Source organism: Calidris pugnax, unplaced genomic scaffold, assembly GCF_001431845.1.
Source record: "Calidris pugnax isolate Ruff unplaced genomic scaffold, ASM143184v1 scaffold1, whole genome shotgun sequence".
Taxonomy (NCBI): domain Eukaryota; kingdom Metazoa; phylum Chordata; class Aves; order Charadriiformes; family Scolopacidae; genus Calidris; species Calidris pugnax.
This window is the reverse complement of record NW_015090800.1, coordinates 5,349,374-5,363,781: the sequence shown is the minus strand read 5'-3', so window position 1 is coordinate 5,363,781 and position 14,408 is coordinate 5,349,374. Positions and strand designations below refer to the sequence as shown.

General features: G+C 37.6%; 1 protein-coding gene across 6 annotated transcripts in view; it reads left to right on the top strand.

Annotated features, from left to right (window-relative positions):
- ERC1 (ELKS/RAB6-interacting/CAST family member 1) overlaps positions 1-14,408 on the top strand; it is a 289,235-nt gene that overhangs the window by 90,832 nt on the left and 183,995 nt on the right. For all 6 annotated transcript variants that reach the window (XM_014937474.1, XM_014937475.1, XM_014937473.1 and 3 more), the window contains 3 exons: positions 7,211-7,348; positions 8,927-9,067; positions 10,176-10,316. In XM_014937474.1, the coding sequence (XP_014792960.1) occupies positions 7,211-7,348; positions 8,927-9,067; positions 10,176-10,316 (420 nt within the window). The remainder of the gene's footprint in view (positions 1-7,210; positions 7,349-8,926; positions 9,068-10,175; positions 10,317-14,408) is intronic.

Below are 14,408 nucleotides of genomic sequence, written 5' to 3'. Positions count from 1 at the left end.
ATTTTTTTTTTTTTTTTTTTTTTTGTGTGTGTGTATGTTTTTTTTTTTTCCGCCCCTGACTTAAATTATGCTGGAGTCTCCTTAGAAGCTTGTAAGGAAAATGCCTCTCAGTATCAGTCTTCAAAAACAGCAACTTCAGCAATAGGATTGTGTTAGGAGGTTTGAAGGAAATTCAAGCTATTTACTAGCAGGACAGAAGGATTGCAAACATGATAGTAATGTTCTGAGAATATGATTTGAAGCATCTGGTTTAAATATTTTTTGTTAGAGGGAGTACGACAGTACAGAAAAAATTCTTTACTATTTGAAAGATACTGTAATTAGCATTCAGTTTTGTTAGTCCTCCATTGCAATCAGCAAACTAGTGCTACCAGAGAATGATTAGGTATGCAAGGGAAAGGAGGACAAAAGGAAACAAAGGGATGGAAATGTCCTTAGAGATTATTTATGTAAACATAGCTGAACTATTTTTCTGGCTCACATAAATCTACTTACAAAGCAACTTCGTATGAAAAAGCTCTGGAAAGAGCACAGTCTTTTGGATCAGTGTCAATTGTTTGTTGCTCCTTCAGCAAAGGTACAAAATAATTAACTGTCTATACAGGTTAAGTCGGTTTTTGCTGTAGCAGCACTTCTTCCTGCGTACCAGTCTTTTCTAAAGTCAACCATATTGCGTAAGTGTTTGTGTGAAGGTAGGTCAAGAATAAAGCATTAATTGCATTTGGTGTCCAGCAATTCCTAGGTTATTTTTTTTAAGCTTTGTTTTCTCTGTGTGTGAGTTTCTTCCTTTTGAAGCAGTAGCAATGTGCCTGTTTGTGGTGCATACATTTACTTGATAATTACGGTTTTATTTTAAGAAGATATCACAAAAATAAATTCTTCGTGCTTTCAGAGTTGCATAGCAACAAAATTTTTATTCGTAAAACTAAACGCAGTAGAACTTCATGCTAATTTCAAAGGCCTTTTTGCAGACTGGACATCATGAGAGTAAAAGTGACAAAAAGATTTTATCTTCTGAAAAAGCAGGCTACTTTTTTTTTAAATGGGGGAGATTTTGAATTTTAACTGGACCTGAGTAGCAGTAGATAAGTATGGCTGTGTAAGATGTACAACTATGCTGGAGTTTCCCCACCTCAAATTCTCTATTTGTCTTGTCCTTCTCGATGCTCTCCCCACCAAAGTAAAAATTAATCCTGTCTTCATTGGGTAGCAAAATTAATGTGAACTGAACAAATGTGTATGGGTTAAACTGTACAGTTCACCATCTCTGCACTGCAGTGTTAACTGGGACTCCAGAATTTGTAGCTCTTTAAGAGAAGGAGAGACCACCAGTGGTATCTTGCATTTCTTAGTGACTTTAACTTACTTTATGCTTAACAAACTTTACTAGATTAACTGATATGCAACTGACTTGAAGATTATTTTTAGTATGATAATTCAAGAACAAGAATCTCTGAATTTTAACCACGTTTATATCAATTGATTGGATCATAAAGTAAAAAGAACATAATGAAAGCAGCTGAACTTTGGAAGGAAGTGACTTGTGTTTGCCAAAATGTTACTGAAAAAAAGGAAATCGGTTTGATCTATCCTGAACTTCAAAACAACTTAAAAATCTCACCCTTGCAACAGGACATGGTATGCCTGGAGCTTCAGCATTCATGGAGCTTCAGCATTCATTCAGCTTCAGGGCATTGCTCCTAGTCTTGGGAATTTAACTTTACAAATTAATAGCAAGAACGCTGCTTTTAGTCTAATTGATTCAGTACAGCATGATATTCACTCGTGTGACAGACCTTATTTCACTGGGGACTTCAAAAGCAACCCCTGATGTTTGAGGTTTAAATGGAGCCAACACACATCCAAACGATCACATTTTGCTTGCATCCATGCAATGTCCCCCCCTACCTCCCACCCTGGAATTTGTTAACGCTAAACTAAATGTAGATTTTTGCAATTCATGGAGGACTGCTGCAGTGGTACTTTTGAAAGATTTGCAATGGAAAGACAGTTATAATGAGGAGGTTTTCAGTGTGACATATAAAACTGGAGCTTAATCTTATAAACTGACCAGTAATATTTACTTAGGGGCCTTCATTATGGTTTCCAAAATATGACTTTCAGAAGGACAGTAATATTTACAAACCCATTAGTATAGCTTTCTTGAACAGTTTCTCAGGACTTAAGGTACTTCTCATTAATACATTTTAGGAACAAAATTTCTTGATTTCAGATCCATTTCAATTTTCTAGAGTAATCATCTTACCTCTTCTTCTGAAGGAACAATGTTTTTATTATGTCAGATACAACAACGTGATCATGTCATTTGTGGCTGTTATGTTCTCATGCTGATTTTGATGCAATCCCACCTTTCTCAGCTTCTCAAATACTGTGAGATTGTAGCAAAATCAAGTATTCCTCCAGGCTATCAAATATTTATCATGGTATTAGTATTCTTACATTGAAGGGAGTGGCATGTCTCCAACTAGACAGAATTGTAGCTGCTCTGTCATCACATACCTACTTACTCGCCCACTCTCTCTTCCACAATAGCTTTTTTTGTCCTCATGTTAATATTCCCAACACGGACAAAATCATTCTGTGAAAATCCATCATTGCCTTGTAGTCGTTGACCCTGGAGCTGACGTGACCAATGGTGCCTTTATAAAACTACAGAAGAACTGTTTGGAAAGCTCACAGCTTCTGTGAAGCTTTTGTTTATTTGGATGGCTATGCCATAGGAATAGAAGAGAGAACATCCCAACCCACCTGATTATTTAGATCTTTTTTACAGTACAGCTTCCACTGGATGAAAGCTTGGATTGAAAAAGTGGGAGGCTTAGCAATACCCTGAGATATTCTTTTATACATCTGCTCTGCAATCTAATCAAGGGATACTTGTGTTAAGTTGCTTGTCTTCTGTATATTCAGTGTATATTGTGATGAAGTCTTGTTACCAACCAAAACAACCTCTTTGAGGAGCTGCACTGGGGGAGTCATGTGCAGAGCATAAGTATTGTCACCTTTTTGTAGCAAAATAAACAGGGAAATATTTGTCTGCAGATATATAGCTAGTTATATATAGCTAGTAATATAGCTAGTTACTACAAATTGGGGATATGCATGAACAGTGGAATATGCAATGAACTTTCTCTAGTTGGAAAACATTTTGAATTAAAACCAACTTTTTGCATTTCTAAAATATTTTAAAACGTTATTTGATCTTCATATTTCTAAGAGGATTGTTTCGCTTTTTTCTTCTTGTCTCATAATGAACTAAGTTAAAGGGCTTTTATCACTTTGAATTTTTTTCTTTCACCACTATTCCTTTCAGAAGTCAAACACTAGCAAGAAGAAAATTGAAAGTGGAAAATGAAACATAAATGCAGTTAATTCTGTTACAATCCAGGTGATGAAAAAAGTTACCATTGCAAAGTGTCGATCTTTGATTAAAAACATCTATTTCGAAGGAGAAAAAAAATTCTTTTCAAGTTACAGTTGGAGGGGGAAAAGAGGAGGGCATACAGATGGAATGACCAGTTCACAAAGCCACTTCAGTTCTTCTCATTCAGAAGTCACTGTTGCAACAGAAATTGCTTTCCAAGTGTCCAATTTACACATACTGTAGGGTTGAGGATGTTTCTATAGAAGGATTTCTTGGTTGAAGCATGATACGAAGGATCTTCTAGTAACTTCTAACTAGAAGAATTTGGGAATCTAGTGGCCTTGATAGGTATTAAACTAGATGTGTCTCGTTTAAATCCATGGGCTGTTTTTAATTGGAATTTGCTTGGGGTTTTCGGTGAGATTTGCGTTTGCAAAAAGTAGAATGCTTCCTTGCCTTTGGAACAGAATGCCAGAGGAAACTTCTCTTGCCTCTGCTCCTGTGCTTCAGGGCTGGAAGGCAAAATAATTAGTTCCACACAACTAGGAATAAATAACCCAGGTTGAAACACGATAGTGCCTGACAACTGGTAATGTTGGAGAAAAAGATTTCAGTAAATCATTACTGAGGAGGAAATTGGTATGCAGACCAGATGATTCCAGTGTATGTATGTGTACCTTTACAGTAAGGGTACTGTTGTTGACTTATCCACAGATTGCTGTCTTTACCCTTCAAAATAAGCATATATGGCAAGAATAAAGATTGTTAATAATCTGATATTAGTATATTTTTTTATTTTTCTTTTCTAGAAATTTTGTACAGTAACATATACTCCTTAGGTTTGTAGAATATTTTAGAGGAAATGTGTCATTTTCCAAACATTTGAAGACTAAACAGTGCTGATTTAATCCTTGTGTTTTCTAGAGGGCTTGGAGATTCCATTGCAATTGGTTTCATCTTTTGCTGTGGAGAAAAGAAAGACTCTCTTTTGGTTATCTGTTTTATTTCTATCCATTAGTTAAGAATTTGTTCAGAATTACTTTCTTTGGGGTGTTGAGTAGGAAAAAAGGATGGTAAAAGAGATACGACACACATTTTGTATTCTTTTTGAAAAGGTTTCTTAAACTACTTGCAAGGGACGTAATAGCAAAATTCATTAAATAATTATATGGGCAAAGTATAGATTAGTTTTTGCTTTCTTCTTCAGACTGCATCATTTTGGACAGCCTCTAGTTTAGTTGTTATTTGTTACAGTAGTGCAGATTTGGGAGAAAAATGGAATAAAAGCAATTATTTCATTGTTGATTGTGATTTCTTAAGGGAATTTTGCATCTGTTATTATACGAATGTTTTAATTTTGACACATTGTGCCAGTTCCAGATTTATGTACTTCAAAGGCATGTCTTTGTTTGGGGACTATCAGTTATCTGACCCTGCAAAAGGCACAGCTGTAGGTACTTTTGGGTGGGTTTTTTTCTGTAGTTCCTTGCAATTAGTGTGACTTTGAACATTTCAATGTATTTGCTGCTTCCTGGGGGATAACGAAAAAAATAACTCATTACTCCATACTCTGAAGCATGCACGTAGTCTGAAAGAATAGACAGGTTCACAGTTTTTATACACTACATTTTTTTTATATATAAGAGGGTGCAGATGTAATAGGAAGATGCAGTAGTCGTACATAGTACTGTCGTACAGCTGTCATCTTATTCTGGTCACAGTAAACAGTGTTACTGAAACATGAAAATGCAAGCTACACTTGTCCAAATGCTTGTGCAAATGCTTGTGCTGCCTTGACAAGCATCTTAATATACGCTGAAGCTGAATTATTTAGCTGTCTCTTGTGTACAGTTTGCTCAGAGCAGAAAGTCACCCTGCACTATCCCCTCTTCAGCCAGCTGGAGCCTTTGCGAGAGCGTTTCGCCTCCAGAAGTAAACATGAGTCTAAGAATAGCTCAGCCTTCTTTGTAGTATATTTTCATGGTCGGCTGTCTAAACAGCCAGCCTGTCTAGACAGCTGACAACACTGAAAGCTCCTGAGGTCAAAAGCAGCCACGTAGGCTCCTCTTGGGGATGTTACCTCCTCAGGAGCCGTACGTGTGGGCGCCAGGAGAACTTTGCAGTCAGAAAAGTAGGGTTCTTTCTGAAGCTCCATGGGCTACAAGCATATGCTAATAAAGCGTTAAATAATAAAGAAGAGATTTTCAGTTCTTACAGTTATTTCTAACTCATGTGATATGTCACCAGTTATGGACTTCTGGTGCTCTTTAAAACTTGTTTTGTTGTGTCATTTGTGTGTAGCATAACTTGGAGGCCTAATACTTTTTTCTAGTAGAAACTAATGATAAAGATAAGCCAGACCCAATTTTGGTCCATTCCTTAAATAAACAACAACAAAAACAATCAACAGCTCTCCTGCTATCACTAGTACCTAGGTTGTGTACAAAGGTGGATCATAAGTTTACATGTGCTTGCTTAAGAGAAATAATAAAAAAATGATATGGGGAATCTTATACCAGGAGACAACTTCCACGGCCTTTGGTTACGGAGGAACATTAGAAAGGGATTTCCAGAATTAGGCTATTCTTCCTCCTAGCTTCCATTTGTAACACATCTAACATTATTTGTGACTAATGTTCAGCCTCCTGCAACATCTCTTACATTTATCATTACGGTTCTAGACCATTTTCTAAAACTATGTTCCAGAGGTAATTTTAATAGAGATAGCAGAGTCGTTGTGGATGTGCCTAACACGGCATTTGCTCTGGAATCACAGCAGCTCAGTTCTTCCAGGGTTGAAGAGTAAAACCTGGGGATAGTTGCTGTATTTCTGCTGAGGAGCTGCTAACTGCTGTTTGACAGGTGAAGCAAAAAGGCTAATAATGGTTTCAGAAAGTTTACTAAATACTGGACTGGGTAGCCTTTGGGGTTGTCTTGTTACATTATTTCTTACAAACATCTTTAAAAGAATATCTTGTTACAAGTGTTTTGAGATGGGTACCTTACATGCCACATGTTGTTCACCAGTTTATGATGTACATTTGCTGATGCAAGAAGAACTAGTCAGAAGCAACAGCAAAAAGGAAGCAACTGAGAGATCTTTACCCAGTTTAATCCTTTGCTGATAAATTTGTTTTTGACGGGTTGTCATAATGATAATGTGTCCGTTCCTTGTGATGTGTATGTTTGCATAAAACGGGCTTAGCGTTAGGTCTTCTCAGTCTGTCAAAAGCTGTATTCAGAACTCATGAATTGATCAAATTCTACACCTGCAGAAAAGAAGGCTGGTGTATTTTCTGCCCAGGGAATGACGCTTTGTGTTAGTCCATCATGTAACAAAGCACCATGTAAGATGAAGCAGCAACATGCCAGTACAGCAAAGAATATAACAGTACAAAGGAAATGCTTAAAATAATAGTTCTTCACAACTTCTTAATTATCAAGGGCCTTTTTTGGTTTACATATGCAGTAATGTTTTACTCGGCTTTTTTCCTTTCATATTGTTAATACATTGATCGTCCTTCAGTCATACAGTGCCCAGCATCCTCAGAAATTAGGAATAATACCCTTTCTTTATGCAGTTCTTGTAAATATTATTTAGACTTTATTGCTCTGGATTCTTTCATGATCATTGGGAAGGTTACTGATTCCTTGTTAATGTTTGATGGCTTTGGTTGCATTGCTTGGTGTTTTGGTGTAGGATTATAGGAACTATGCCCTTGCTTTCTTCCTTTAAGAATATTTTAAAGAGTTTAGTGTACTCCTGAGATGATTTTTGGATGGTTTGGCTTGCTATTTTCTCAAAATTTACTCCTCCTCTTTAAGATTGAAAATCTTCAAGAGCAGTTAAGAGACAAGGAGAAGCAAATGAGCAGCTTGAAGGATCGAGTGAAATCCTTGCAGGCCGACACCACCAACACTGACACTGCCTTGACCACGCTGGAAGAAGCACTGGCAGAAAAAGTGAGTATGGAAAAGCCGAGGTCTCCCTTCCTTCCTCAGGTCCTCCTGGCTAAAGTCGGCTTTTCCGTGTCCCTCGCTAGAGGGCGCTGGAGGATGCGCGGAGCGCGGCCGGGCTCGTGGGGGGGGGGCACCTGGGGGGAGACCCCCAGCCACAAGCTCTAGTCCTTGTCATCTCTTCGCACGGTGTGATTGTGGGATGCCTTGGCATTTCAGCATGTATTCTTCTGCCTTTTTACATTTTTTAAGTCTGTCTAATATCTTATTTGGCTTTATCATCTCTGCTCAGATATTTCAATAAGAAATTTATAAATTTATTTTTAAATTTTTGCTGCATGAAATTGAGTTTTAGTTCCCAATATGAGAATTAAAATGAATAATTCTCCTGGTGTAGCTGTATAGCGGTCTCACTTTATTTGCAGCTTTATTGTTCTCATCGTATGTTGTTAATGCTTGCCCAATTCTCAGGATATAGCAGACCGAGGGCTACAAAGATGATTCAAGGACTGGAGCATCTCCCTTATGAGGAGAGGCTGAAAGAGCTGGGACTCTTTAGTCTGGAGAAGAGAAGGCTGAGGGGAGACCTTATTAATGCCTACAAGTATCTCAAGGGCGGGCTGAGGGAGGAGGGAACCAAACTCTTTTCAGTAGTTGCCAGTGAGAGGACAAGGGGCAACGGGCACAAGTTGGAACATAAAGGGTTCCTCTTGAATATGAGGAAGAACTTTTTCACGGTGAGGGTGACAGAGCCCTGGAACAGGCTGCCCAGGGAGGGTGTGGAGTCCCCTTCTTTGGAGATTTTCAAGACCCGCCTGGATGCTCCTGAGTAACGTGCTCTGACAAGCTCTGGGTGGTCCTGCTTTGGCAGGGGAGTTGGACTAGATGATCTCTGTCGTCCCTTCCAACTCTAAAAATTCAGTGAAATTCAGTGAAATTCAGAGGGAACAGCCTTGTCTGTTTTGTTTTGGTTGGGCAGCTTTTTGGAATTACAGTATATTTTTTCTTGATTCCTGGAGAACCAAGGTTACAGCTCCTTTAGGCTGTCAGATTCTATAAACATAAAGTTATGGTAAAGCTTTCCCTGAGGTTGGGGAATTCACTTGCATCCCTTCAGCCTCCAAGATAACCAAAGCTCCATCAGTACCTGGTGTACAGAAAAGTTGTTTGTTGCCTTTTCTTACTGCACATTGATCTTGGTATCACATATGCACTACACCCCTTCCTCTCTGAAGGGAACTTAACTGTACATTTTGGAAAAATAAGGTTTAAATAAGGAAGCAACATGTAAAGTATCCTGGTCTTGGTTAATTTTGATTATCAGAACCAGTAAAATAGTGTTGCATTGTAACAGTAGCGTGAACTTTCAGAGATACAGAAAGCCTGGTATTTCTTTGCAATGAATCCATGGATTTCTCAAGTTTCCTCCTTCTAGAGGACCTGTTTTACAACCGTAAAGAAAAGAAAATGGCAATATTCTACAATCCTCCTCCTTGTCTTCAGTGTGTAAGAAGTGTTGTGATAAGTCTCAGAAGTTGAACTGACCAAGAGGGATTTTCTTCACAGAGTGCTTTCTTTTGTCAGGAAAGGACCATTGAGCGCTTAAAGGAGACACGTGACAGAGATGAACGAGAAAAACAGGAAGAGATCGACAACTATAAAAAAGACATTAAGGACCTGAAAGAGAAAGTCAGCATTTTACAAGGAGATCTCACAGAGAAAGAGGTTGACCAGCTGAATGAATCTGTTGTGTTAGAATTGTTTGCTGTATATGCATGTGTTATATTTTAGACGAAGAGAACTGTTCCTTTGTAGTAATGGTCCTTTGACAAGTTTGTCTAGGAAAATATACCGTTTGAGAATTTTTGAAAGCATAAATATTTTGGAACACCCTTTTAATGAATAGCACACAGTCCCCGTATTTGCAGCACTTAATTATATTAGTAGGGAATGACCCATAGTCAATGACAGCATTTACTGGAGCTGTGTGTCTACAGACAACTGAAGGCAGAGGACCAGTTTGTTCCTCTCTAAGCATAGGGAGGAAAGGACAGAGGTTAATCAAAGCTATGGGTGCCAAAAGCATGAGGGTAATGCTTATTCTCTTATGCAAACAATACAGCTAGCTGTTTTGACTCTGCTGAGTCCTTTTTTGATAATTTTTGGGTTTTGATAATGGTTGTTCGTTTGTAATGAACCAGTTGGCTAGACAAAATAACCTAATTATGTTAGAGAAAGGTAAATGTTCTCTTTTCCTCTCTTGGAATCGAACATTTAAGTCTACTTACAATCTTTTTTCAAAACTCAAAGTAAAACAATCCAAAAAATATGCACCCAGGAAATGCTAAGATTTTGTCTATGTGGAAGTCAACATTTGACAGGAAAAAAAACCATCCAAAAGTTGAGATGTCTTTTGGAGATAGGTAGCATGAATCAGTTTCCCCTGATAGCAGCTGTGTACAGAAAAGCATTGAATGCTTGATACCATGGCCAAACCTGCTAACCACATATGATTTTTAAATATTATTTTAATTAAAACCAATTTTTCTTAAACATGACTGTCACTGAAGCACTAGTTCCAGTTTACAGAATCTTTCTGCTTTAAAAATGATTTAAAAATCAATTTAGACAAGGCTTTATTTTGATCCTGAAAACCTGAATTAAATCAAGCTGTCTTAAGTCAGTGACATAAACATCCTGACACAATACGTTTTTCTAAGTTGGATCCTGAACATAGTGTGAAGGGGTAGGAAGAAAACAAAGACAAAAATGAAACTAGTTATTGCACATAAAGAGCACTTAATTGATAGTTATTTTACATCTTTTATTTTAGACGTCCTTACTGGATCTGAAGGAACATGCTTCATCCTTAGCTTCATCAGGATTGAAGAAAGATTCAAGACTCAAGACGCTGGAAATTGCATTGGAACAGAAAAAGGAAGAATGTTTGAAGATGGAGACTCAATTGAAGAAGGTAATCTTACTTTATAGTTATATATGTGATGTAAACATTCAGCATTAGAGAACTTGGCCATGTCTCTACAGAAGATTTTGGGTCTTAAGTCTGAATTCTGTGAATTGCTTTTCAGTAAGTACTATGAAGTTGTGTCTATGTATTATAAGCTAAACCCATCAGAAAGTAACTTTCAGACACTGCTGCTAATTTTAGACTTCATTTACATGCAATAACAGTGCTGTTGATTTTTTTTTTTTAACAGGTACTAGCAATTAAAGATTTAGTCTGCTTTGATACTGTTTCCAGCAGTAATTGTACTGTTAAACTGGTGTAAGAGCTAAAAATTTAACAGCTAAACATTTCGCATATCAATTATCGATGCACGTAGGTGTTAGTGTGATAAATTCAGATGCGTGATTGGCCTGGCCCATCGGAATGCATAAAGACAAATGAAAAGAATATATCATCAGTGAAGTGTGTGATCTTTTCTTTTAATCTCGTTGCCAGTCACAGCTGATACATTGGTAGGAGCTGTTCAGAAGAACGCTCCATTACAAGCCAGCTAATTAATTTGAACAGAATCTTTGGGTTACTTTTGCATTGCTAGTCTTCTTTATTTTAGCTGTGAGTAGCATAAATACTGCACTGTTTAGAGGAACTTTGATTTGCTTTTAACTTTTTTATTTTAAAAGAGGAGGTGATGAAGAAGCACAAAACACACTAACTGAAATAGTGATAACACTTCTATTTATAAACTTAGAACAAGACAAAAGGCAACAAATTTTTAAGATGTTTAAGTCTTGGGTTATGGATTTCTAGCTGTTTCTTTAGATCTAGCCAGGAAAAGGAGTGCCTGTGCTGTAGTTTGGAACTCTGTCCTAGTTCCTCAAATGAATGTGAGATTGGATTTTGAGTCATCAGCTAAGACTTGTTTAGGATTTCTGTTGTGTGGGTGCAAGGTGGGTGTTAATGCACTTCTGTGTAAGTGAAGCTCCACATATGCATGTCTAGACCCACGTTTGCCCCTTTTAATTCTATTACACCAAAATAAACAGTTCTGTTATTCAGCGTCAACAAAGCACAATATCAAGAAAAGATAGTTGTGCACATTTAATCAGTGTCACAGGCTGTTTTCAGTGTACCATATAGTGGGTATTTCAGATGTGCTGAAGGACCCTTTCATTTGAATTCTCTGTCGAGTTGCAGTTTCACCCTTTGTCAGTGTGTTACTGATAATGAGTTGAGGAATATATTTTAGCTAAGACTTGCCAGAGATTTTTATTTAGCAATTGGATGATAATAATAGTTTGTAGGTAGACAGCTGCAGTGGACAACGTTGATACAATTACTTAGAAATAAAATAAAATATGTAATTACTTATTTGGGAGAGCACATAACAAATAGTTGAAAGAACAGGTTTGGAAATTAAATTATTTAGGGAATATGTCTGTATATTTAGCATGTGTAAATGTACTGCTTTTCACTGCTTCCCCTGAGATTGCTTTCCTCGCCATAAGCAGTGCATATATCAGTAGGATAAGCAGGTGTGGAGGTCAACCAGCTCTGGTGAAGCTCTGCTAGCTAAAAGGTGAACATGCAGTTAATTTGCACTGTGATGACAGCTCTTTGTTATAATTCCTTTAGACCTACCTCTGCTCATTCCGTTTTAGAGAGGATTGTGCTTAATAGCTGGCATCCAGGAACATTACATAAGGGCACTGAGCCAGTTCGTAAGACCATATATTTTTATAATCTAATCTTTTTTTTTTTTCCCCAATAAATAATTAAGAGGATGAATTATTCTCCTGTGATCCTTTTCCTGAGGGTTAAAATGGGAAAACAGCTCAAATGTAAAGAGCACTATTAACTGTACAGAATAGCTATTGGACAAATAACTGTATTCTTAATTTGGTTCTGAGAAAAATAAAGAATATAAATTCATTGTATTGTAAACACAAACAGATCTGCATCTTCCCATCCAAAGAAGCTACCTAACCTCATTCAGTCAGGATCGTTTCCGTTCTACAAGCAAAAAAAATTGAGTCTGCCATTACCTGTGTACACTATAAAGCCCTTTCATAATACTCTGGAAATCTGCTCTTCTGCTTCAAGCATTATAGCTTACTTGGGGCATTTGGACAATTGTTTCAGAGACCCTAAAGTACCCTCTCAAAAGTCCTACTGAGATAAACCCATCGATACCTTGTTCCTTTTCTAAATACTGTGTCATGTTGGGCTACTGCATTCTTCTAATTCAGGGGAATATTCAATGGAAAGATTTTTTTTTTTTGTGGTAAGTCAGTCCACAACAGCTTTTTTTAAAGGAATCAAAGCTCTAGGACCCAAGTATGCTTTCATGTAATTAACCTTGCGTTTACTTTCCTTAAGTATGAGAGCCCACTTCTACCACTGAGCCTCCTTGCTTTCTAGAGCCAAGTTACAGTTGCTCTTAGTTACTCAAGAAAATATAGTTAGTGACCACTTGAGTATGTTTTATACTTACAAGTAACTTTAGATATTTCTTCAATAACCTTTTTTTTAGCAGTTTTTAATTTCCCAATATTTTTTTATTGCTTGCAGAAAAGTAGAAAAATGTATTTTTAAAAACCTTTCTCTCTTTAAATTCATTGCACATTTATTCAGGCAGTTTGACATTTTCAAGATGGATTAGTTTCTTGTCATCCTTGAAACATCCTCCGCTCTGTGGTGAGACCCCACCTGGTCAGGAGAGTCTGCGTTCAGCTCTGGGGCCCCCACCATAAGAAGGACATGGACCTGTTGGTGCGAGTCTAGAGGAGGACCACAAAATGATCAGAGAGGGCTGGAGCACCTCTCCTGTGAAGACAGGCCGAGAGAGCTGGGGTTGTTCAGCCTGGAGAAGAGAGTCTCTGGGGAGACCTTGTTATGGCCTTTCAGTACTTAAAAGGGGCTTATAAGAAAGCTGGGGACAAACTTTTTAGCAGGGCCTGTTGTGATAGGACAAAGGGTAATGGTTTTAAACTAAAAAAGAGTAGATTTAGGCTAGATATAGGGAAGACGATTTTTACAGTAACGGTGGTGAAATAATGGACCAGGTTGCCCAGACAGTTGGTAGGTCCCCCTTCACTGGAAACATTCATGGTCAGGTTGGACGGGGCTCTGAGCAACTTGATCTAGTTGAAGATATCCCTGTTTATGGCAGGTGGGTTGGACTAGATGACCTTTAAAGGCCATTTCCAACCCAAACTCTTCTATGATTGTATGATTAATTATGATAGATAATCCAGCTCCAATTTGAAGCTTTCAAAACCTCAGTTTACACATCTGCATCATTAACCACTGCAAATAACTGTCACAATTAGCCTTAAAACTAATGGCTACGTGGAGCATTCAGTTTAAAAATTAATTAGAGCTTTATTAGGTTGAGTTTTATTACATTATCTGAGTGCTGTTTTACATAAGACACATGCAGGATGAACTTTTTTTGTGTAACTCTTAACAGCAAAAAAGCAAAAAGCTTTTCTTTTTAGGTCATTTCCCTTTCAGTTTGAACTGCGATGTGTCTAACATCAATCTTGTTTCCCTTGCCTCTTATTTCTACTGAGCAGTTTGAGTACTTTCATTTAAATCTATTAGCTTTAGAAGTTAAGAAGCTGACAAAAGAGACTGAATTGGACTATGTTAAGCCATTAGATTAAAAAGATTTGGGCAGTCCTTGGGAAAAAACTCTTGCTAATCTCTAGACAGTGAGCCTTTGAGAAATCATGAACACTGCAAGCTTCCACTTTTCCTGTAAAAGGTATTTAACTTTACACTTAAATGAAATCTTATTAACCAAGTGGAGTGCAGAGGTGCTGAAAAGTTGCTGATACTATTTTTCTTTCCATGTAAGCAGCCTCCAGTGTCTGACTCTGGGTGTCCACTCCTCATTGTTCCTGTTCCTCTTCTTACTAATGACTGTTTTATATTGATCCCTGTCTCGGCAAATAAAACTGCAGTGTTTTTTGTGTTCGGGATTTTGGGTTTTTTTAAATAATGATACAATGGTTATGCAAAGCTATATGCTCTAATGTTCTAATTATTCTGCTGTCATTGCTTCTATGCTCAATTGTCAGCCTGCTGCCAGCAGGA